This window comes from Pipra filicauda, unplaced genomic scaffold, assembly GCF_003945595.2.
Source record: "Pipra filicauda isolate LSUMZ 115617 unplaced genomic scaffold, ASM394559v2 scaffold78_size3787270_pilon, whole genome shotgun sequence".
NCBI lineage: Eukaryota > Metazoa > Chordata > Aves > Passeriformes > Pipridae > Pipra > Pipra filicauda.
The window spans coordinates 1,573,159-1,599,236 of record NW_024104964.1 but is presented as its reverse complement, the minus strand read 5'-3'; the positions used below and the strand labels follow the sequence as shown (position 1 = coordinate 1,599,236).

The window sequence follows — 26,078 nt, the reverse complement described above, 5'->3', positions numbered from 1 at the left end:
GCCAGGGCCTCACCACCCTCACAGACAAGAATTCCTCCCCAATATCCCATATAACCCTGTTCTCTGGCAGTTTGAAGCCACTTCCCCTCGTCCTGTCACCCCATGCCTTATAAACAGTCTCTCTCCATCTTTCCTGTAGCCCCTTCAGGCACTGCAAGGCCACAATTAAGTCACCTCGAAACTTCTCCAGACTGAACAATCCCAACTCTCCCAGCCTTTCCTCACAGCAGAGGTGCTCCACCTCTCAATCAACTTGGTGACCCTCCTCTGGACTTGCTCCAACAGTTCCATGTCCTTCCTGTGTTGGGGACCCTGGATTTGGCACTGAGGATGTGCAGTCCCCCACCAGCACCTGAGACCCTCCTGGGCAGCAGCCCAGGGACAGAAGCCCAGCACAGCAGGTCCTGGCAGTCAGGGGGGAACCATGTCAGTGAGTCTCTGGTCTAAAATGACTGTGCCTACCAAAAATAAATGCATGTCTACAGAGCCCACGTGTTTTCAAGGTGAGAAACCCAGCCTGCTCCTCACTGCCTGGCCGGGCACTGCAGACAAGAGGAGCTGCTCCTTCCCCACATCTCTGCATCACACAGAGAACGGCTCAGGGAGGGGTTGGTTTCGTTTTCCCTTCATTTCAGCGTGGTTTGGGGAAAATCAGGCAGCTGGTTTGGTGTACACAGGACAAGCTCTGACTCATCCCACAGTCACCGTGCCACCAGGGCAGCCCCGGCCATGCTCCCACTGGGAAGCACAAGGGCTGTGTGGGCTCCACGTGTGCCCTCGTCCTGCTCACCACGAACTCAGGGCACTGCCAGCAAACCAGCAGTGCCAGAAGAATCCCAGATCACAGCATTTTTTATTTTATCAAGCTTTATGGAATCCTCATCACAGTTCAGGCACAGCTTCATGGACCTCTGGGGTGGCAAAGCTCACCCTTCAGCCCAGAGCAGAGTCTCTGCCAAAGCCAGACCTGTGCTTTTGTTCAGATCCAAGGCTGGAGGGTCTCCTAGCCCTGCAATCAGTCCCTCTCCAGCTTTCTTGGAGCCCCTCTAGGCACTGGAAGGGGCTTTAAAGTCTCCCTGGAGCCTTCTCTTCTCCAGGCTGAATATTCCCAGGTCTCCCAGTCTGTGGCCACAGGTGAATGTGGATTCCTGCTTTTCCTCCAGAAGCAAAGTGAGGCCCTTCTGTAAGTCAGTCGAACTCAAACAGAGCCTCATCCCAACCCCTGCTGGAAGGGAACTTGGGTGCTGTTTTCCATCCTATTCATCTGCTTCCTCTTCCACTGTGAGGCTGTTGAAAAGCACTAATGAGCCATTGCCTCGTCACACTCTGCTCCAGCACCAGCCCTGCATTCCCCGGCTCTCTCCCTTCCAATTCTTCCTACCACAGCTGGAATTAATAAAAAATGTATTTCAACAGCACTTGCAGCATGAAAAGTGGCTGTTTGAACTGCAGCCTACCTAAAACTGCAGGAAACTATTCCCTCTTTGGATTTTCAAAGCTCTTCAAAGCGGTCTTTAAAGTGGCATTAAAGGCACTTCGCCGGGATGAAAACACTGCTCCTTCTTTCCATGAGCAGTGCTAACATTCCCAATCCAAGTTCCAGTCCCTCCTCCAGCTGCCTGCAAGTTTCCATCATCTCTCATTATGTCAGCAGACCACTAAGTTTATATTTAGGAACTGAAGTAGCCCATGGAGCACGAGCACCAAAAGATTGAAAATTCACATTTCATGTGCATCACCAGCAATTTCAGCCCATAAAGGGGTAAAGCCTGAAACTATAAATGAGCTAGAGAAAAACCACAAGGCCTCTGGGAAGAAAAATGATTCTTTATCTGTGATTAAGTGGAGGAAAGGATTTGGCTGGTAATGAAACGAAAGCACAAGGATCAGCTCCTCTCTTTGAGGAACACGTGCTGTTGAAGCTCTGCTGCTCCCAGCCCTAGAGATACACAGACACCATCCCAATTATTGATTTTTAGTTCTGTGAGTCTTTGATTAGACAATTATTCACCAGACCTTACCCTGTGCTGAGCATTTGTCAAGACCTGCCCTCTCCCACTCACCGGGCGATGCTCTGAGAGGTTGGAAAGGGCTGTGACACCAACAAACTGAACCCACAAGTCCCCCACAAAGGGAATTTTCAGGAAGTCACAACAAGCACGAGCACAAAGAAACAACAGTTGAAACTACTGCTCAGTTTCTGCTCTTGCAAATGCCTGCTATCACAGGAAATAGTCAATAATCTACAATTCTATGATAAACGAGCAAGAGAAGAATCTTCAAAATATTGGCTGCTGAAAGGAGAATCCTTAAAAAAATGGAAATCACAAATCCTGGTGGTTTGGGGTTTTTTCCCTGGAGCATTGAACTATTTCAGTACCAAAGAGGGATGTTAGAGTAGTTCGGGGGAGGAAAAAAAAAAGCAAAATAAACCATCAAACCAAGCTCCCCCAAACCCACGGACACTCTGGATCCAGCTGAGTTCCCACACCCTGACTTTGGACAGCATAAATCCACTCCCCGGAGCTCATTTCCACCAAGACTGTTGTTTGTTCCCACTAATTTATTTTAATACATTGGCAAACTCATATTTAATGCTTGTTTATGGAGAAAATCATGTTTTATATTTCAAAGAGAACATTTTTATCAGCAGTGCATTAACTGGGTTTATTACCCAAATCCAGCAACGTGTTCCCTAGGCCAGACCCCTTCAAATCCTCATGGATTTGTGTTTTAATGACCCACTCAGGAAGGGTAGAATCAAAATGCCTGAGCCAGCAGTTTTCCTGCATGAAATCTTCTGGATATCCACATCAAACCTCGTACTGCTTCTTAATAACTGATTTATTATCAAGTAAGTGCTACATTTTTATTAATACATTTAAAAATGCCTCATATATGCCTCAGCATCAACCCATTTAGCTGAGCTTTTTACTGTTCATTAAGATCTTGCAGAGTCCTAATACTCTGTATGAATTCCATCTGTGATGTTCTAGCTGTGTTTTCTCCATAAAATATCCGCTATTTCAAGTTTCACTGCAAATTTTCAATTCTCTTTATAAACATAAACAAGCAGCTTCCAAAATATTCCTTTGAAGTGGAGAGGGATAAAAAAAAAAGACAACCCCAGAGATGGTAGGTCTTGGTTAGGTCTCACATCAATTCCAGCAGTGAAAATTAATAAATAAAAGAGCATGGATAAAGCTTTTTCAGAATATTCTAACATTTCAGGTTGATTTCAAGAGCTTTCCCTTCCAATTATGTCACATGAAAGTGAAAAATGGGAATTTAGTTCAACAAATCCCATGTTTTTTTCTCCTCAAAACCATAACTCTCTCGTTCTTCGTATTAACACTGAATTCCCAGAGCAGCAGAACCGGTGAGAGATGGATCCCAAATGTCTGGATCCCAAACGCCCTCCCCAGGTTAACTTGGAGGAGGAGCCTGGATGAAAGGAGTAATTTTGGAAGGGAGCTCAAAGCTCATCTTGTTCCACCCCCTGCCATGGGCAGGGACACCTTCCACTGTTCCAGGTTGCTCCGAGCCCTGTCCAACCTGGCCTTGGACACTTCCAGGGAAATGCAGAGACTAAACTGTAGAACAAATTCCACCAGTGGTGCTGACACGGATATAAATCCAGGATTTGTGGGGCCAGAGTGAAGCACTTACAGGGGGGACTTCCATCAACTTCTCTTTTGGTAGAGCTGGCTGAGCTCTGGTGATGACACACCACCAAAAGCACAGTCTGTGCCCTCCCCTCCCGGGATTCTCTGGCAGCAGGAGAACAGAAACTGGAACTGAAGTCCCGGGAAGGACTTGGGAGCTGCTGCTCCGCTGAGGAACCAACCCCACAAACCCCCTGTGATCCTGAGTCACCTGGGGTTGGGCCAGTGGGGAGCAGGGAAGGGCTCTTCTGATTCCCCTCTGCACCTGCTGTCACCTCCCCAGGAAGCTGCACTTCCCTGGCTGGCTGGCTGGTCTCTGCAGTCTCACATCTGAGATCTTCACAGGCACTGAAGGAGCAGCAAAACTCCTCCGTTGTGCCCATCCCTGAGACCCCCTGCTTTAAACCTGACCCCACACACTGAGCATAAGGCAGGCTGGGAACTGCTGTGCCAATCTGATGACTCAGAGCTGTGCCCAGAACAGCACAACCTCTAGATGTGTTTCCAAGGTCTTAAAATATCCCTGAGCCAGTGCTGTGAATGCAAGAGAAAATGACTCAGGAGATACCAATATAAATCATCTTTTTATAACGAGTTATTGTCTCTACAGAGCTCCCAAGATAGTAGAATTTATATTATTATAATTTCAAGTGCTGTCACTGTTCTTGCAGTTTTCAAGAGGACACACAATCAAGGGCAAATCATTAGAGAGTCTCCTGTTTAATGACTCTAAAGGAGCCTGGCTTGGCTGCTGTTCAGTCCTGAGAGCCAAAAGTCCTGCTCAGTCCTGTTCAGTCTTTTCACAGTACCAGCCACAACTTCAGTGCTTTTAAAGACTTCTTTTTTTGGCATTTTTTCCCCTTGGAATTTTGCTAGAAACGTCAACATTTTCTTACCCAATGTCTCCTTCTGCAGTTCACGGCACCTGCTCTGGAGCTCGTTCCCTTGCTGAAGGGAAGTTTGGAGCTGTTGGGTTTTCAGCTCAACTGTGTCGGCCACCCCTGTCAGGTGTTTGACCTTCTCCTGCAGACATTCGTTCTCCCTCTGGGATTTTGCCAATCTTTGATTCAATTTGGGTATTTCTGAGGAGGAAAAATGAAATTGTAAAAGCGGTTGTCGAATTTACCTTCCCCACTAAAAATATGACACCTGTTTTTTGACCGCAGGACTTCAGTACTCATAGAATCATGGAATGGTCTGGGTTGGGAGGAACCTCAAAGCCCATCCTGTCCCACCCCTGCCATGGGCAGGGACACCTCCCACTAGCCCAGGTTGCTCCAAGTCCTGTCCAACCTGGCCTTGGACACTCCCAGGGATCCAGGGGCAGCCACAGCTTCTCTGGGCAACCTGGACCAGGGCCTCCCCACCCTCACAGCCAGGAATTCCTTCCCAATATCCCATCTAACCCTCCCCTCGGGCAGTGGGAAGCCATTCCCCCTTGTCCTGTCCCTCCACCTCTTGTCCCCAGCCCCTCTCCAGCTCTCCTGGAGCCCCTTTAGGCCCTGGAAGGGACTCTCAGCTCTCCCTGGAGCCTTCTCTTCTCCAGGTCAACACCCCCAGCTCTCCCAGCCTGGCTCCAGAGGGGTTCCAGCCCTGGGAACATCATTATTTCTTAAATAATTATGCTACAACTCTTTTGGAAGTGATAGAAATACTTACCAACATTTTAAACACCAATAATAGACTTACTCTGAGCTGTGATTGCAACACAAAGACTTGGAGACATTTTCACTTGCCTTGTGTCTCCTCCTACCAGTTTTTCTCACTGTTTTACACACAGGAGACTGTAGGGTGATGGTATAACATCCTTTTGGGAGCTGCTGGAGGGTCCTGCAGTGCTGCCTCCCAAATGTGTGGAGAGGCTGCACCCCTTCCCTTGGCCAACCTACTGCTTTACTCCTCAGGTCACCTTGAATTCATGAGCAAACCTACACCCAACACGCAGCAACTACTCCCTCCTCCCATGTCTGAGTGAGAACAAGCCATACCCAAATCCAGCTGGTTTTATCTGAGAGGTCTTTGGGATTGAAGGGGCAGAGAGCAGCCCACAGGCTGGGAATAACTCCCTTGGCCACACCCTGCTTCCTGCTGGAACAAGGGTGTCCTTCAGGAGCAGAGAGCTGGGCACAATCAGGGGTTGTTTGGGAAGGGTCGTGCCCAGCCCCCAGGCTGGGAACACAAACTGATCCCTGGGCACTGGTTTTGCTCTGCCTCAGACGAGGTTAGTTTTGCTGAAAAGAGTCTATGGTAGTGTGATTAGGGACTGGAACACCCAGAGCACCCAAAGAGGCCCTGTGCTGACTGCTACAGCTTTAGAGGCCTGGGGAAATAATATTTACAGGTGAATTCCTTCCCTTCCAGTTTTTCAGTGTGTGTGAGAGGACGAGTTGCTGTGTCACAGAATTACAGAATATCCTGAGCTGGAAGGGACCTACAAAGATAAGTCCAACTGCTGGCCCTGCACAGGACACCCCAACAACCCCACCACGTGCCTGAGAGCCTTGTCCAAACTTCCTTGAGCTCTGGGGGTCAGTTTGATCAGGGTTCTAAGGTCCAAAGAAGTAGGTGAGTTGCTGTCATCCTTTCCATCATGCTTCCCATCCTTGGGAGAGGGGAGGTAAGGGCAGGGTGGGTGATGTGCCTCTCCCACACTGCTCTGCCCCTGAGAACTCCAGTGCAAAGCCACAGCTTGAGTGAAACCTGCGTGTGTGGAGCAGCTCAGAAAATGGGGCTTTCTCTGCTATCCCAGCTGCCCAGCAGCCTGTGCTTCCTGTGACACTGGCAGGGAATTGGGATGTTTTCAATGATGGCTTTGTTCCCACTGGGAAGGAATCAGGGGGCAGCTGTGCCTGGGGGGAGCAGGCACGAACCCACTGAGCAGCACAGGCAGAGCTGGGGGGTCCTGAGCCCCCAAGGGAGAGTTGGAGGGTCCTGAGCCCCAAATCAGGGGCTCTTCCCTGCTGGAGATGAGCGTGACCAGAAACCCCCTCCTTAGTACTCACTGTTTGTAAGAACAATCAGTGTATCAGTGTCAGTATGTTGGGATTCATGAGTCACCTCCTCTGAGCACAGGAAGGATGGTGTGTCCTGAGGATCCCTCTCTTCCTGTGCTCATTCCCTGCCTACTTCTGCTAATAAAGGCAATGTGAACGTGTTCCTGCAGACATCTGCAGGCTCAAAGAGAGCCACACATTTCCAGGCTTCCTTTCTGGAGTATTCCCTGGTTTATTTGTGTAATACTCCAAATACACAGAGTTTCTGTACGGAAGCAGGAGTGGTGCCATTCTCACACATCCCTCATCCAACATATCCCACTTGAGCCTGGTGAATATTGTGACTGTGAACATTACACCCATCCTTAAATCCAGCTTTCTAAATCAAAACAGTTTAGTTTCACATATTTTTTTGGCCTGTGAATGCCATTTAAAAGCTTTTATGTTCTGTTGTATCAGTTGTTCATGATTAACATATGATAAGATATTAACATACAGTAATTTTTTTGTTTATTTTACTGTTTTTGCAACAAGCTTTTCAGAACATTCAGATTTTGGGACAAAAAATGCTACAGAGGGGCTGCTCTTTCGACCAGTTTTGCTTGGTTAGCTTGAAAACAGCTTCTAAAGGCCCTTATATATGTACTTTAACTAGCCTTGGTTAATGAATGGCAAGTAGGAAACAGTATAAGATATCAAATCTTTTGGTATTTACATCATTTAGTCTCACAGTAAATGGATTTAAGTGTGGAGTAGTTGGGAAAGATTATAGATAATGAAAATATCTGCACCACAGAAAGTGTTTAAAATTTGCATATAAAACATGTACCAACTGCCTTGACAGTGGAGTTAGGCTTGGTCTAACTTGACTGTTGTCAAGATCAATGAAAATATAAGTGATGTAAATTCTTCATCTAATTAATTTTTACCTTCTCATTGACACTCAACTACCAAAAATTATTTTCTCCTGCCCCAAATTCTTGTAAGATGCTTTACCTGTCAGAGCCTCTTTGCTCACAGTTTTTATCTGCAGAGAAATTTCCTCTTTCATGGCAGCCCAGTTCTCCAGGTTAGTGGAGATGACCTCTTTAATGCTGTCCAGCTCACTTCTGATGAAAGGGAACAGGGAGACAGCCTTGTTCAGAGTTGAGCAATGGTGTTCCAAGGTACTTCTGCAAGAGAGAACACAATACCAGAGGTGTATTTTAAAAATAATTTATATAATAAGCTTAGGACTCAGAGGAAACTTGACAACTATTCTTCTGTGATGATAATTTATACTACGTTACTGTATGAAATATGCTGTATTAGGTATTGAATTAGGTATTTATAAGTTTCTCCCTTCTAAATGTTGATTTAGAGCTTTTATGTATAAATGAAGAAAACTAGACAGACAATTGTACAATCATTTTTTATTGGGAAATCACAGTAATCATGTTTAAATGACTATGGCCAAGCCTATGGTAGATCTTTATAAACAATATGTCAGTAAGAAACAGAGCATTTCCAACACCAGCATTTGTTTTTGGGTTCTTACCTGAGCACCTGGGATTGTTTGTAGGCTGCTTCCTTCTCCTCCTGGAAATACTGCAAATCAGCTTTCACATTTTTAAACTCCTCTTGCTTGGTTTTCAGTTCCATTGTCAGGCTTTTTATTCTAGAGATGCAAATAAAATAATCAGAAAGTCTTATTTGCACTGGTGAACAACCTCTAACTTTTGTTTCAGCTTTAAATTAAATGGAATTGAATCCCAGACTGGTTTGGGTTGGAAGGGACCTCAAAGATCAGCCAGTGCCACCCCCTGCCATGGGCAGGGACACCTTCCACTAGCCCAGCTTGCTCCAACCTGGCCTTGGACGCTCCCAGGGGTGGGGCAGCCACAGCTTTTCAAAGGTGATAATCACATATTTCACACAACTATCAGTCTCCAAATCGGGAGAATTTGCCCTTGGTTTCACACCCCTGACCATGGAATTGTTTTCATGCTCCCTTCTCCTGGATCTTCAAAGGTGCTTCAGAGCAGCACCTGATGGGTTCTTAAATGACAATGCAGGTGACAATTTTGAGCTTTTTACTTCAAAGCTGACACCAAAAAAGATCTTAAAACTGGGGGCAGGACAAGCTTGCTGTTATCTGGACTCAGCAGCACACTGTGTACCCTCCCTCCTACTAAAAGATGGCCCTGTGCAGGTCCCCTCCAACCCAAACCATTCCGTGATTCGCAATTTTTTACACACCTTCAGAAAAGCCGCCCCATGACACGACACAGGACACCCAACCAGTGTTTCTTTCACCCCCCTCAGTGCTCACAGGAGAGGAGGAGGAGGGTGGTGTCCCCTGGGAAGCACGGGGAGCTCTCCATCCCTCCCCCAGCTCCGTGCTGGATCAGCCACAGCAAACACAGCCCCAAACGTCGACCTCGAGCTGTTCTTCACCTCAAACATTTACCTTCGGAACTTTCTCATTACAGCACCTTTTGTTTGCCAAGCCCAGCTATCACAGTGCAAATAAAGACAGTTTAAACACTGTTCTTTCAACACCTCGGGAATTATTCCCACGATTGTCATGGAATGAATGGAAGTGCCCAGGAATAAGAGTTGGAGCCAGTTCCCCTCCCGTGGTACCACGAAGGAAGGATCCCACACAGCAGCTCAGCCCCAGCTGCAGTACAGCTGTTGGCTGCAGAAAACCATCCTAAACCAGCCTTCCATCCCCAAAATACAACTCCAGTGACAGGAACTGCTGCAAACCAGCCCCTTTCGAAGCTTTCAACGCTCACTGTTCATGCAGAGTAAATGATCCATTTCCCTACTGGTGACTCACTGTCACAAGTAAATAAATAGTATTTGAATCAATAAATATTTTACAAACCCAAAGGGTGGCAGAAGCCTTGGCTTCAGTTGCAAAAAGCAGCAGAAAATGAAAATTATTTATAATAAAAAATATATTAAAATTAAGACAAAGCATCAAAGTGCTTTAGTTACTGTTACACACAGATGAGCACATTTGCACCAAAACACAAATTTTAAGAAATATGAGTCCTGATAAAGAAACTTGGATCTGCAGGGCTCTGACAAAATCAGAACTGAACATCTGGGAGTTCAAAAGCAAGTTTTTGGGCTGAAATATGATCACTGGAAAAAAAAAAAAACAACTCTAAAAATAATTAAAAATTTGAAGAAATTTCTGATATTACCTTTTTAGGAAAATTTCCCCAGAAGTGGAGGCTGGAGGGCAGAGAATCAATCTGTTTGATTGCGTTTGGGAGCAGAACTGTTCCACTAACAAGGAAATGTCCATCCCCCCTACAGCTACAGAAATTCAAACCTACTTTTGCAGATGAGGAAAAAAGCAGTGATTTAGCACTGAACAATAACAAACCAAAACTTTTGGGATCCAGGGAAAACCGGATGCTCATTTTCCATTCTTAGTCTAGAATGGGATATGTGAAGATCTTTCGGTTTAAGAAAGAAACTGGTAAATAATCAGAGACACATTTTCTTCCTCTTTCCATCGCAGAGCCCCGATATAATAAAAGGGACATTTTCAGCATGTTCTGGTCAGTCCCACACAAAAGCACCCGTGGAAAAGGCAGGACAGTTGCACTCTCCTGGCACCAGGAGGGAGCAAAATAAACATGTTATTTTGGTGCTTTTTAGCACAAAGGAAAAGTTCCATGGATCATTAACTGCTGGCATTGAGAGAATGGTGGGAACACACTGAGCTCATCCTCTGCCCCACAGTTCAGCCGGCAGAATTCACAGCCCATCTCTGCATCCCGGCTTTCCTGGGGAATGCAGGAGAGATCCTACCCGGGGCGGAAGGGGAATCAGGACGTGGTAACTCCCAGTGCTGACAGGAGAAGAATGGAGGAGAAAATCAAGAAGAAGTTGCAAACACAGTCATTGTCCTAAAGCAATGACAGCAGCAATTACCCTGTTTGTTGGGATTTAGGGTGTCTCTCACAAGTCCAGATCAGAATAAATCATCTTGGTACTCCCTGTGATTCCCAGTGGGACTGGAGGAGCACCAGCATCCCCAGTTGCCTGGAGCCAGGAGGGACAGGAGGCTCAGAGAGCCTGGAACATCCTGCCCCAAAGAAGTTCCACCACGGTATTTTCAGCTCCCTGAAACTGCAGGATCTGCTCAGACCCAACAGCTGCTCATTTTCATTCCAGATGATGCCCAGGGCAGTGGTGGAGTCTCCATCCCTGGAGGTGTTCAGAAAACTTGTGGATGTGGTACCTGAGGACATCTTTAGCATTTAAATGTATTTTACATTTCTTATATTGGATGTGGCAAGAATTACCCAAACTAAATTAACTATGAGAATTAAACTGATTTTAACATGGAATAAGGCTTGAATAGCTAAGTGGAACTAACTACTGGTTAGTTCCCCTTCTTGTTCCCCAATCCCAAAGAACAGGTAACCAATCCCTGCCAAAGCTCCCGTTCCCAGGGGGCTTTCAGGGGTAACCACAGGTACAAACAACAGCAAACCTGAACCTAAAAGGAATATAAAAATGAAACAGTCTGAATTTGACAAGAAAGATTAAATCCATTGGTCTCCCAGAGATAAAATTTAAAAAAGGGGATATTTGGCTTCTGGGAGGAATAATTTGTCAGCCTTGCCAGACCCAGAAATGAGGATGGTGAATAGTGACTTAATGCCAACAGCACAAGGTAGTGAGAGAGGCCCAGAATAGTGAAGATAAGGAATATTTAGACAAGTTATTTAACAAGGCACAGCAGTTGATTTATGGCTGGAGTGGGAGCCTACTGCAAGTATTGCACTTGATTTCAGCAGCTTTTAAATCAAGTCAAGCCTCAGGGGGGGAAAGTGCAGAGATAAAAATTTTTATTAACTGTTCCAGCTTTACTACAAAGAGGCAGCTCAATGAAAATTTCAAGTTTAGCTCTGGCAAATGATCCTCCCCAAGAAGAATGTGCTGTCACTGCATTTGCTCACACACCGAATTCTGCCACCCAGGGTCGTTAAAGGGACAAGGAGCAAACAGCTCTTGAAAACATGATGTTAAACCAAAGAAAACGTTGAATATTGGGAAGGGGGGTGGGTGGAGGGTGTTCAGTTTAAATGAAAAAAATATTGCAAGAAACATTATGAGCACAGTGATCTACAACATAAACACGTTTTGTTCAAATTTGTGGGAGCTTGTGCTCTAAAATCAATGTGTTATTAGTAATATTAGCAAACACAAGCCTAACTAAATCCCTTAATAGAAACATTAAATTCTTAACGGTATTTGAGTGATTCTGAAAAACAAAAAAAGCAGGTTTCCAAAGCATTCCAGTCCAATCTCTGGAGCACCTTAACACTCAAAATGCCCATGTCACCAGTTCTGGATCACTTGATGTGAGCGAACATGGAAGGAACACCCCCACTGGGGGTCCCAAAAATCAAAATGGCTGAGCTGGTAATTAAAGTTACAATCTCACTCTTACAAAAAGCTTCTGACAAACAGTTTGATTTAGATGAGCAAGAAATTACCAAGAAGTTTCTGGTGGCCTTGATGTCCCTCTTTATTCCATCAGTTGTCAACCTGGGCAGCTGCACTTTTATAAAGTATCTTTTATTAGTGGACTATAAATATTGTTTATAGTCCTACTGTAATCAACTAGTGGAATATAACGGTAGATTCCAAAATATGAGGACAGAAAAGGATACACAACCTGTAAGCACGAGCTGAAAGAACACACTTAAAGGTTCTAATCACTGTGCCCTGAAAATCCCAACATGGCTCTGAGGTCTGTCATTCATTACTGGAGTTCTTAAGGGAGTTAATTGGAACCTTCACGTATCTGTCTGCAAGGATTTGCAGACTCCTGCTCCTGGAGAACAGTGCCACAAGCAGGACCCAAAATGTTCATAATTCCTTTAGTATCAGCCCTTTAGAGAGTGAAGCCTGAGCTTCTCAGGGCAACAACACTGGGAATTCTTTCCCAGGTTACTATGAGACAATCAGTCAAACCCTCACAACTGTGAAACTCCCAGTACTGTGCCATTTCATTTCAAATATTACAATTTGATTACAAGATGATAAGGTGAAATATTTCCAATTTCCCTTTGGGAGTGTGAGCAGGGGAAATACCTCCAAGTGCCTTCTTGGCCTCTCTCTCACCTTAAATGTACGGACTGTTTCTAAACTAGGAAGGAATTCTAAACTTGCTTCCAAGGAATACTGTGAAAGCTGATTTCAATAAAGTATCCCAGTATCATATCATATCACAAAGTATCATAGATGATGCATCTGATAAAAGATTCAATGATCCCCGTGGGTCTGTTCCAACCCAGCAGATTCTGTGATTCTGTTATTTGTGTTTTAAACTTCTTTGGGATGAAAGTCCCTAATGAGTTGCAGGGGAATGTCAGCAGAGAAGATGATGAGCTCTGACCTTTCACTTTTGGACTCACTGGCAGCTCGGTAGCGCTCCAGGTCTCGGTACAGGGCCTGTAATTCAGCCTGGAGCCTCTGCTCCCGTTCGATGCTTCCTTCATAAAACTTTATCTCCTTTTCCATTGCTTTGACTTTCTCTTCCATCACCTTAAACTCGTGGAGGATCAGGTAGCTGACCCCGCAGTATTTACACACCGTCTCATCCCGGGACATCTGGAAAGACAGGAAATGGTAAAACTGTGAGGAACACATTGAACAAAAAAACCCTGAGTGACACTAAGTAACAATAGTAAATCTGAGTCATTTAAACCATTTCATTCTCTAGAGCATTTATGATCAGATGATGTTATTGCTTTAACAAATAATAAAGAAAAATTCTGCATTAGGAAATGAACCCAAGCTATAGCAGTGCTTTGCCTTACTGGAAACTTCACAGGATGTATCAAGCCTGGCAATTTAATATGTGGGAACTCCCACTGGAATTCTAAAGTACCTCTGAGCTATGTTTGGTGTATTAATTGAAAATAAAACTCTGTGTTTAACAAAGTTATCTCCTTAATGAATCTGTGATCGCTTGAGCCAGAAAAATGTTATTTCCTGTGGTTTTCTGGCAACTGGTGTCTGCTGAGTGAAGCAGGCAAGAAAAGTGGGGAGTGAACAAAGTGATGTAAGCCAGCAATCTGTACACAAATAATTGCAGTGAGTAAGGGATTAATGAGGATGAGGTAGTGTCCATGGCACTGCAGTGCTGTGGAAAACAGAACCCGTTTGTAGGTATGAAATATTCATGGCTGATTACAAACTACAGAGTACGTAACACACAGCTCATGGAAAGACCCTTTATCAACTGAGAAATGTGATTTTCTAAGGGATCAATCATTAATCCTGAAGCAGGGGACACGTAGCACCTGCTCACCAGCACAGAGCCCTGAACCTGACAGGTTTGCCCCTGGCTGGGGGATAAATTCAGCATAAATTCACTGGAGAGGAAGGAGATGGTGAGAATCAACACTAGGTCAGAGGACACTCAGATACAGCCGAGAGACCCCTCAGAGCAAGGGTAGGAAAAGCTCTTGGCAAACTTGGGAGATATGGAAGATGGACCATGGGTGGCAGCTGGAAGAGCCACTGTATGTCAGACAGACTCAAACACACTTCAACCTTTCTTCAGTTATTTTTTCTTGCATAATTGCAACTGCTATAGGGATTCCAGCAGTGAATTATCAAAATCAGAGAGGTGAAAAACTGCAAACAGCTGAAGTCAAATTAAGAATCCCTTGTTTCATACAAGAAGAAAAATAGAGATATTTTGAGACACTGGGATAAATGGAAAGAAATCGGATTTAGAGGAAAGCAAGCAGCTTTCAAAAATTATAAATTAAAGGCTCATTATCCCACGATTCAACAATCTTTAGCACTTTAAATATAGCTTGATAAAAATGGTATTTCAGGATGCCCTGGCCAAGCTTTATTTTCCCATTTCTTAAGTGTTGCCCCAGTTTAAAACACCCCTGGTTACAGTTGCTCTGAAGGAGTCGAAAATGCAAGTTTATTTTTCCTGGCAGCTGCAAACTGTGCTTGGAAATATGAAACTGTTATTCAGGATAACTACCATAAAGTTCCAAAGCACTGAAATTACTATATTGAAAAAGGACAAAATGAGCTGCTTTAGGGAGCACAGGAGGGGTTTCTTATCCCAGAGAGAACATGGTGCTCTTGTGCTGCCCTGCAAATAAACAGTGCTTGGAATTTCACTGGGTTCTGGGACTGAAAACAACTCAAAATCATCGGGGGCCTGACCTGCAAATGCTCTGTGCAAGTACTAAACCTTCCTAATTTTTACATTTTTTGTTATTGAACTTCAAAATAAATGAAGTCATGGAACAAACAAATATTATCTCTCTGGGCTCAGCTGGAAGTGGGTCCTGTCCTCCTTCACACCCATTCCTCAGGTGAAGTAAAAACCTAGAAGGATTCCGGAGCAGGTTGCATTTTTCAAGTATTTGCTACATAGTCAAAAAATAACAGAAAAGGAAATTCTACCTTAATTAGGACCTTGCTCTGTACGTTCATAATTACCCTGCAAGCACTGCAATACACACAAATCTGTAGGAAACAAATTTTCCTTAGTTCTTACACTTACAAACAACCTTTTCTGGAATAATTTGATTGCTGAGTAACCACTAAGAATGTGTGTTAAATACCCAGTGATTTATGTTTTCAGATTCCATATTTCACTGTTTCCATTTGATCAAAACACAGTGGTCTTCTTAACTCAAAGGAGAAAAAAAAAAATCAGGGGAAAAACACTTTGGAAGGAATAGAAAAGGAAACTATCAGAGCTCTGAGTAGGAGCTCTTGTATTTCCTGAGCAGTGAGGGGAAGCAGTGAAGAGAAAAAATCTATGAGGAATTAAACAAGCAAACTCACTGAGGACAAAGTGCTTGAAATAGGAAGATATTTATCCACAGGATTTTGAGCCACAGTTGTGACACACGTTACACCAGATGCTTTAAAGCATCTGCACTTGGGTTTAGAAGCACTGATATTATTCTATGGTTACAAAGATTTCTTTAGATACCAAGGCCAATGGAAAGCTGAGCCAAGAGGGAGGGATAATCACTCAAATTACATCTGTCTGACTCGGTTCCATCTGTAGAACGTAAGTTATAAGGGAAAAAAGGAAAAAAAATTGGTGGTCTGGACCATTTTCAGCCTTTTGAGTGAGGAGACAGGAACTGATACCATTTCAAGTTGACCAAGCAGCTCCAGGGTGTGTCAGCCCATGCACCACTTCTTCTGCTCTGACATTGCAGATCCACCCACAGGAATCACCCCAGTGAAGAGCTGAGCTCGTGTTCAAAGAAAAACGAGCTCCTTTCTCACTTAGCAGGGCTTTGGGAATACAGCATCCAGCATGTGGAATTGTTTGGTGTGGAAAAGCCCTATCAGAGCATCGAGTCCAACCATCCCCCAGCACTGCCAAGGCCACCAGTGACCATGTCCCCAAGTGCCACACCCACACCTTTTTGGAACCCTCCACGGCTGGGGACTCCACCACTTTGTGGGCAGCTGTGCCAGGGCTGGACAGCCCTTTTGGTGAAGAAACTCCTGGCAACACCCAGCGTTCCTCAGCCGTGTAATGCTGCAGTGACAGCTCTTGCTCCTTGGTGGATCTGGCAGGACTGACATTGCTCCAGCAAGGACTGGCCAAATAACAAAAATCTCTGTATTTGTCCAAACTAAACTTGTAGCTGAATCCATAAAACTCAAGGAAAAAAAATCATTATGCTGCAGCTGAGTGCTCTTAAATTATTTCTGTATGTTGTTTTATTCTACCTTATTATCCAATTTTACTTTCCTTTTTGTTTCACTCCTCCTCTCCCACACCACTTTGATGTCCCTCTCCTGCCAAACCAGCCAATCCCTGTTACACAAAAAGAAATCATGACTCAAACCACACCATTGATTTTCTAGGAGTCTTCTGCTGGAAGAGTTATCTGATTGAAACTGATATTTGCTCTAGTCAAAGAAAGATTCTTAAGAGTCCCAGAAATAACTTCACTTCTTTTAAAAGAAAAAAGTGTATTTTGAGCCAAGTTTTCAGTCAGCATCTACCCAAAAAGCAATCCAGCTGGTACTGCTGGGCCATGCTACAAACAGAATTATTAGCTCCACTTCCATAAAATCAGTTGCAAAAAACAAATCCCAGTGCTTGCTCTGAATACATATGAACAGAGTAGAAACGGGCTTGGAGTGAAACCAGAACGTGGCTTCATTCAAAACATGCCCTGAAATAATCAGTTTGTCACGGCAGGAAATAACACTCAGATTTCAGGTAGCTTGGATTTTTTCCTGCCTGTGAGGAAATCAGACTAATGAATCACAAAAGGCTGGAGTGCCCTGCTGGGAGCTGATCCCACTCACCCGAGCCCTGCAAACGCACAACACGTGTCCCCAGCCCGGGCAGACCTTCCTGGGGATCCCGAGCAGACCTTCCCGGGGATCCCGAGCAGACCTTCCCGGGGATCCCGAGCTCTCCCGGGATGTGTCACAGCACCTTCCAGCTGGAAGGGAACCACAAAGCATTGCATGACAAAACACACCAAAGGGTAATTTGGCAGCTGCTTTTGCTGTCTGGGAGCTGCTTTTCCCAAATTAACAGGTAACATTTCACTGTTGGGAGGACACAGGCTGGCACAGGGTGTCCAGAGAAGCTGTGGCTGCCCCATCGCTGGAAGTGTCCAAGGCCAGGTTGGACGGGGCTTGGAGCAACCTGGGACAGTGGAAGGTGTCCCTGCCCATGGCAGGGGGTGGGACTGGATGGGCTTTGAGGTCCCTTCCAACCCAAACTGTTCCAGGATTTTCTGACATTTCCAAAGCACCTCACAGCCACTCAGGAAACTCCCAGAGCAGGAGCCTCACATCCCAGTGACACACAAACATTAGAAATTCTACAGCCAAGTGCTGAAACCCTCAGTGGAGCAACTTGGGAACATCATCCCCAGAAGAATTCACAAGGTGGGTGCCAAGAGGACACTGAAAAGGGCTCTGCCATTCTAGCACACTTATCTAGAGGGCACAAATTGAAATGATCTGCTTTTAAATGCCTGCTGGTACCAATATTGCACATCCTGAGCACGTTGTTCCCTCCCACCCAGCGAGTCTTGGTGGATGGGAGAGACTCTTTAGCTTACTAACACAGCTGGGACTACGTGTTCCAGAACCCATTAAAAACAAATAACCCTGTTCAAAGAGAGCAAGAAAAGTGAAAGATAACGTAATGTGCTCATAAAGATCCCATAATGGGCCCAATCTATGGCAGACGTGGGAAGTGTGATGTGTAAGCACTGCTGCTCATGGTGTACATGGTATTTGTGGGCAGCCAGACACCACAGAACGTTCTGTACCCACGTGGAACAGCCTCAGAGTTCCTGCCCTGCCCCATCTCCTGAGCTCCTGGGGTGACAGAACGGCTAATCTCGAAGGGTATCCTGTGCCCCATTAATTTTAGGATTTACGCCAGCAAAGATCATTTATTTGCCAAATAAAATATGAAATTAAATATAACTTTTTGTTTGAGGACTTGGGGTCATTTGGTTGCTGTTCTGTTTCCTGTTTCAAAGCTGCACCTTCCCATCAACTTCCACAGACCTGACAACAGCAGAACCTTAATTAAAGTTCACCAGCACAAAACAGGTTCCTCTACCACCAAGGTGAAATATGAAAGTCTTGAGGAAAAATTAAACCAACCAAACAAACCAAAACACCAACCAAACAGCAAAACCAGAACTCCCCTACAACACACATCCACGACACTGGAGTGAAGGAAGCACTAACTCCTTCTGTCCCCTCCTGGGCTGAGGCTGATGGCAGAAACTCTAAGACACGTAAATACATCACAATTAGGCATTACAAGCCAGTGACACAGATCTTTACCAACAATTAGTTTCTAAGAAGTATGCAACTGTAAATACAAAAAAAAAAATATCCTGTAGGCTTTAATACTGGGCATGTGGATGTTTAGCTGTTGATTTTTTTTTCACCCATCTTGCAATGAATTTGGTGAGAAAGAGCTGTGAGAGCGGTAGAAGGAACGAGAAAGAGAGCAAAGCATGTACAATTTTTACATGATTCTCTAAGGCAGAATTGGTCAGAACACGAAGAGCCAAAGTCCCTTCACATCTATTGCTTCATTAACAAGATACCAAGAAATCTCCTTCCCTCTAGATTAAAACTTCCTTTAAAATTTAATAAACAGTCTTGATAAGCAGCTTGTGGAGCTCCATCTACCAGGAACACGAGGGAGAGGGATGGTGAGGGCTCTGCTCTGCATCCTTCCCTTGTCAGTACAACCCAACCTCCAGCAAACCAGCCCAAACCAACTCCCAGGAAGGGAATATTCTCCACTCTGAGGCTGAAATCCCTGTGCTTGACAGGCTCCCTCCACACACACGTGTTCCCTCGGCCTGCAAGCTGCATGTTGGGAGCATGTGCTCCCTTTGGCAGAGCAAAGCACAGCTGGCACCAGCTCTGCTTGGAGCAATCCGAGAGATTCCAGAAGAGAGGCTGCAAAATCCAACAGCAGAGAATGCGAAGGGAATGGGAACATGTGCACATAAAAGATGGGAGATACAAGGACAGGAAATTGTGCGAATGGCTTGTAATCAGGGCCTGTACCTTGTAACTGCAGTGCAGCTACAACGCCAGGGGATGAGCGAGGGAAGAGCAGCACCAAAGGATGTGTAAAACCCCAGCACTCTCTGATCCCAAAATCCGGGGCTGTCGTTGCCTTGGAGCTCACATATCCCACATGGAGCGGAGGGTAGGATGGGACAGGACCATAAGCCTGTTCTTGTACCAATCCAGAAATTCTGTGTCTTCCCATCAGATGTTTTTGTTAACCACACCCCCAGAAGTGGAGGGAGCTGGAAGGACTCCCTACCCCATCCTCTACTCCGAGGGAAAAGTTTGCCCCCACAGTCCCACTGGAAGAATTCCAACACAACTCCCAGGGTGAGCTGTTCCAGTTCCACAGCATTCAACCAAAGCACATCCAGAAAGGTGAGGAAAAGCCTAATTTGCACCTGGAAATGAACCACAATCTCCCTACTCGTGCAAACCCACTCGTGCTCAGGTATTCTGCAGAATGAGCAAACCCAGCTCATCATCCTTTCACAGAAATATGAGGGTTTTAAGCTCTTTACTACTTTTGCTCTTTTCTAAATTCCCATCAGTCATATTACTTGTTTTACAGCAGCTCAGAACTGAAACTTCAACAGCCCTGAAGAGAGGATAACAAAAGCCCAAGTTTCACATGCAATTCCTATTACAACTACTAACATTACAATTATCAATATACTGCAACTATTAATGTATTACAACTATTATATGACAATATACTAGGAGCCTCTTTCTTTGTAACATCCCTTTGCTAATATTATTCTCCTTGTGACCTGATTACAGACCTCAGTGTTGTCTGACAAGTGACAAGGAGGTTACTATGGATTTTGCATTGATGCATTGGACTCACTTTTTCAAAATATGTCTTATTCTTACTAAGAATATGGAGTTCAGTGGTGTTCCCAGGGTGCTCCCAACCCCTCCCAGACTGGCACCAACGTATTCCTCATCATAATCCAAGATCCTGGCTCAGTGATAACCAGCAGACATAGACACTGCTGCTGACAGAATTAATGTCACTGCTTTTCTGTTCCTGCTTCCTCCCTGTGCTAGGGTATGCCTGGCACACGGATCAGGAACTGGCTCAGGAACTGATCCAAATCAGACACTGACAGCAAAAGTGCCACCAAACTGCAGCTTGAAGTCATTAAAGAAATATTGAGCAGTAACTAGATCCAGAACAATTCTCTCCTCCAACACTCTGGCATGACTGTTTCTCTGAGGAGCCTGCACTGACTTTTACTCACCACCTTATCCTGCCGATGCTTAAAAACTAATTTTTAAATCAACAAACATATTGGGATCCTTCCTGCTACCAAAACAGCTGCTTATGAGTCTCTAAGCATCCCAGGTTCTTCTCCTCCCCTTGCTTTAAGGGCAAATATTCCTTTTCCCTTCCATTGTCTATCTTCCCCACCCTTGAATTCTCAGAAATCATCTCAGAAATTGTCTCAACAGTTTCCTGGACTACTCCAGGGAGGATTTCTCCAGCCTGAGTACACAAAGCTTTTAAATGACTTGTTAATTATGAGATGCAGACCAAGAAATGAGGACAGCTGGGTGTTTTATTGCTGAAGTAAAAACCCGACAGTGTTACAAGAAGTGACTCGTGTTCCACTTGAGTGGAGCCTCCTCCTAAATGAACCCACACAGACAGCAGCACTGTAACACTGGCAATAATCTGCCTGCCAAACAAAAGAACACACCAAGAGCAGATCCCCAGGAAGATGAAGGGGAATGTTCTGTTCCCGTTTGTGTTGATACTCCTTTGGAACATGTTATGCCCTCAGTCATTCCAAACTCACGGCAGCAAAACATGCCATAACAGGGGAAAATGTGGACTCACCTGGAGGAACAACACTGGGACAGAGAGAGGTGTTCCTGAGACTCACCTGGAGTGATTGAGGTGTTCCTGAGACTCACCTGGAGTGATTGAGGTGTTCCTGAGACTCACCTGGAGTGAAAGCACCAGGACAGAGGGAGGTGTTCTCTGGGACTCACCTGCAGTGACTGAGGTGTTCCTGAGACTCACCTGGAGCGATTGTGGTGTTCCTGAGACTCACCCGGAGGGACAGAGGTGTTCTCTGGGCCTCACCTGCAGTGACAACACCATGGCAGACCAAGGTGTTCCTCTGCAGGGCTCCCACAGAATTAGTGTCGTTCCACTGCACAGAGAGTGATGACACCCAACACCCCCCCTAACTCAGGACCACCATGTACCAGACAATGCACCAGTGCCCCCAGGCCAGTGAAACACCCCTGAATTCCCGCGGGAGCTGCTCTCCAAACGTCGGGGGGTTTTGCCATCTCCACAGCTCGTACCTTGCGGATCTCCTCGGGCAGCGCGTGGACGGGGACGTGCCGCTCCATGTGCTGCCGCAGGCCCCGCGGCGGGGTCCGGGAGTTGCCGGGGCCGGGGGGCTCGGGGCGGGCCGGGGGCCCGTGCGGGGGGACCCGTGACGGGCGGGGGGAGCGCGGCGGGGGGGGCGCGGCCGCCGCCGCCATCTTGTCACCGCGGCGTCCCCGTAACCGCGGCAACGGCGCGTGCGCGGCACGGCGGGCGTGAGGTGAGGGGGGGCGAGCCCGGACACCCCAAATCAGGCACTGACACCCCAAATCCAGCCCGGACACCCCAAATCCGGCACTGACACCCCAAATCCAGCCCGGACACCCCAAATTCGGCACTGACACCCCAAATCCAGCCCGGACACCCCAAATTCGGCACTGACACCTCCGGCACTGACACCCCAAATCCAGCCCGGACACCCCAAATTCGGCACTGACACCCCAAATCCAGCCCGGACACCCCAAATTCGGCACTGAGACCCCAAATCTAGCCCTGACACCCCAAATCTAGCCCGGACACCCCAGAGACAGCCTGGACACTCCAAATTCAGCCCTGACACCCTGAAACCAGCTCTGACATCCAAAATCCATCCCTGACACCCCAAAGCTGGTCACGGCACCTCAAAGACCCCCCGGACACTCCCCACCTGGCCCTGACACCTCAGCTTTGACTGTGACATGCCAAATTTGGCCCTGCCACCGCAAACTTGGCCAAGCCACCCCTGACATGCCAAAGCCACCCGTGACACCCCACAACCTTCCATGACACCTCAAATTCAGCACTGACATCCTAAACCTGGCCCTGCCACTCCAAAAACACCCCTAAAACCCCAAAGCCAGCTCTGCCACCCCAAATTCAGCCCTGTCACCCCAAAGTGGCCCTGCCACCCCAAATTAGTCCCTGCCACCCCACATTTAGCCCTGCCACCCCAAATTAGTCCCTGACATCCCAAATCCAGCCCTGACACCCTAAAGCCATCCCTGAAACCCCAAAGACATCTCTGACATGCCAAAGCCACCCCTGACATCCCGAATTCAGGCCTGGCCCCCCAAAATCCCCCCTGACACCCTAAAAACATTCTCTACATGCCAAAGCCACCCCTGGCATCCCAAATTCAGTCCTGACACCCCAAAGTCCCCTGTGACACTCCACAGCCATCCCTGAGCCCCCAAATTCGGCCCCAAGACCCCAAATTCATCTATGCCACCAGGGTCATCCGCGTGTCACACCCGAGGCATGAGCTCAACCTCGGGATGAACCGCCCGCGCGCCGCCAGCTCCCGATGGGATCCACTGGAGCGCAGCCGTAAAAATGAATAAATCAGGGAGAGATGGGAGGGAGAGGCGGGAGTTTGCAGTGGGATTCATTCCACATTCTGCCCTTCTTTCCATTGCTGGTGGGCTCCTGTTTCCTTCACAACCGAGCTGCTGTTAGGACTCAGCCTTATGGCACAGCAGGGACCATCTGCTCCGTCCCCAAATTTCCAGCCTGCCCAAAGCAATTCCTCCATCCCCAAAGTAACTCCTACACCCCCAAAGCAAATTCTACACTCCCAAAGCAATTCCTCTATCCCCAAAGCATTTTCTGTACATCCAAGGCAATTCCTATACACCCAACTCATTCCCTAGGTGCTCAAAGTATTCCCTACAAGCCTTATACAAAATGATGCATCCGCAAAACAACAGTTTAGAGATACCCATGAAAAACTGGGAACAGGCCCTGGCAAAAAAACGGGGTGACCTTGATTTAATTTATGCACGACTCGGTCGCAGCTGTGAAGGTTCAGTGTCTAGGGTGAAGCATCAGTAAGGTTGGAGGATGAAGAGGGGGAAAACGGGCTGGATTGAAGAAAGTAGTAAATTTTAGAGGAGAAAAGGAAAAATTTATTGGAAAAAAAAGGGAAGTTGCATGAGTAGGGGGTTGAAGAACATAGTGACTTTTACTGGAAGAAAAAGGGGGAATTTCGTGAGTAGGGGCGTTGGATTGAAGAAAATTGTGAATTTTATGGGGGGGGGAAAGGAAAATTTTACTGGAATAAAAGGAAAATTGCATGAGTAGGGGGTTGAAATGAAGAAAATTGAGTTTTAGTGGGAGAAAAAGCAGAATTGCATGAATGAGGGGGTTGTTCAAAGGTGGTGGTGAATCTTAGGGGGGAAAGGAAAATTTTACCAGAATAAAAGGAAAATTGCATCAGTGGGGGGTTCAACTGAAGAAAATAGTGAGTTTTAGGGAGAAAAAAAAGGCAAATTGGATGAGAAGGTGCTGTCACAACAGAGGGATGCAAAGTCGGGGGGGGGGGGGTTGAGGGAGGGAAAATTTCACTGGCACAAAAGGAAAACTGCAGGCGTAGGGGGTCGGATTGGTGGAAATTGTGTCTGAGCAGGGGGTTGGATTGATGAAGGCGGTGAGTTTTAGGGGGGAAAGAGGCAAATCGTGTGAGGAGGTGCTGCGGCAGGAGGGCTGCGGGGGCGGGGGGCCGGGGGAGGGCTCGGAGAGCGGGGCCCCGCTCGCCCCCCCGGGCTCCGTGCCACGCGTGTCCCCGGCGGTCCCTCGCGTGTGTCGCCGCCGTGCCCCGTCCCACGTTGCGTGCCGAGCTCCGAGCCTCGCTAATCCCCGCCTTGGCAGCCGCGGCCGCCTCCTGCCCCGCTCCCCCGCCTGCATTAACCTCTTCGTGCTCCCCCGGCAGGCCGTGTCTGTGTGTGTGTCTGTGTGTGTGTGTTGCGTGTGAAGGGCGGCTCGCCCCCCGCGGGGGTCATTAATTAAGCTGTGCATTAATAGGAGCTGGCGAGGGCCCGCCTTTGATGGCGCGGGGTCTGCAGCGGGCTCCGGCAGCGCCTTGCCGGCATCTGTTCCCGCCGTGCGTGATGGCGGCGGCGGGGGGGGCGCGGGCGGGGCGCCCGGCGGCTCTCACGCGATGGCGGGGCTGACGTGCCGGGGAAGGGTGTCGTGAGGCGCGGCCATGAGATCAGCGGATCACCGCGGGCTGGCGGCGGGGGAGGGAAGGGGGAAGGCAGGCGGCAGGCACGCAGCGGCCGGGGATGGAGGGAGGGAGAGAGGAGGGGGAGATGGAGGGAGGGAGCGGTGGCTGCTGCATCCCAGCCCTCCCCCCGGCTGTGCCCGCTGAGGGGGGACTGAAGGGAGGCTTGGGCAGAGGGACCTGAGGGGATCCAGTCCTGGGGGTGCCCAGTTCTTAGGGGGGCTGAAAGGGAGCTTGGCAAGAGGGACCTGAGGGGATCCAGTCCTGGGGGTGCCCAGTTCTTAGGGGGGCTGAAAGGGAGCTTGGCAAGAGGGACCTGAGGAGATCTGATCCTGGGGGGATTTTGTGCTTGAGGGGCCCGAGAGGAGCCTCTGCTGGGGGAGTGGATAAAGGGATCGAGTCCTGGGGGGACTGAGGGGAGTCTGTCCCAGAGGGACCAGCTGAGGGGATCCATTACCAGGGGGGATTCTGTGCTTGGAGGGGCTGGGGGGAGTCTGTGCTCCAGTACTGGAGGAATCATGTTCTTAGGGAGGCTGAAGGGGAGTGGATGAGGGGATCCAGTCCTGGGGGGTCTGAGGGGAACCTGTGCTGGGGAAGTGAAGGGGATCCAGTCCTGGGGAAATGGAGGAGATCCTGTTCTTGGGGAGCTGAGGGGAGCTTGGACAGAGAGGAGCCTCTGATGGGGGTTGGGGGGATCCTGTCCTTGGGAAAGGCTGAGGGAAGCCTGTCCTGGGGAGTGGATGAGGGGATCCAGTCCTGGGGGGGTGAGGGGAGCCTGTGCTTGAAAGGGTGTGGGGTGAAGGGGTCCAGTCCTGGGAAGAGTGGACACCACACAACCTGTCCTTTGGGGGACTGAGGGAAGCCTGTCCTTGGAGTGTAGAGGAGGGGATCCAGTCCTGGGGAGTCTGATGAGAGTCTGTCCTTGAGGGGGCTGAAGGGAGCCTGAGAAGCCCCTGTCCTGGCAGAGTGGAGAGCCTGGCAGGGGCCGTGCTGCTGCCAGCCGGGACGCTCCCAGGCCAGGGCCCTGTGGGAAGCAGAGCACGGGAGACGCTGCTCCCACCACATTGCTCTGAGCAGCTGTTTCCTCCCAGCAGGAAGCCCACACAAAATCACCACATCCGTGGTGGCTCGGGACTCCGGTGGGCTGAGCGGGGTCGGAGCACGGCCGTGTCTCTCCCACATGGCACGGCGGAGCCGTGTGCGTGCCAGCCTGAACGCCCGGCACCGCTCGGGATCAGGTTCCAGGCGGTGCGAGCGGCTCCAAGGACAAACCAACGGGCGAGAAGCGAGTGCGTGACACGCAGCAGTCATAAGGCAGCTATTTCCATTGTTTTCCGGCAGGCTTTGTACCTTCTCAAACACACGTGGAAAGCCTCCCGCCGCTCAGAAATCCCAACCCGGAGGAGCAAAGTCCGTGCCAGTGGGCAGCTGGGAAAAGGGCAATAAACACCACCACCCTCCTCGTACAGCGGGACTGACCCACGGGGTGTGAGGGT

The 26,078-nt window shown here is 47.8% G+C and overlaps 1 protein-coding gene across 2 annotated transcripts in view; it reads right to left on the bottom strand.

Moving 5' to 3' along the window:
• The window catches only part of LEKR1 (leucine, glutamate and lysine rich 1), a 33,879-nt gene extending 12,091 nt beyond the window's left edge, over nt 1-21,788 (bottom strand). Inside the window, exons 1-5 of one of the 2 annotated variants that reach the window (XM_027730582.2) lie at nt 21,581-21,788; nt 13,074-13,288; nt 8,196-8,315; nt 7,655-7,830; nt 4,562-4,747 (exon numbers count right to left, since the gene is read on the bottom strand). In XM_027730582.2, coding sequence (XP_027586383.2) covers nt 4,562-4,747; nt 7,655-7,830; nt 8,196-8,315; nt 13,074-13,288; nt 21,581-21,763 — 880 coding nt within the window. In that variant the 5' untranslated portion in view covers nt 21,764-21,788. The remainder of the gene's footprint in view (nt 1-4,561; nt 4,748-7,654; nt 7,831-8,195; nt 8,316-13,073; nt 13,289-21,580) is intronic. The other variant, XM_039389936.1, reaches the window with a different exon arrangement.
• Between the last annotated feature and the right edge of the window lie 4,290 nt (nt 21,789-26,078).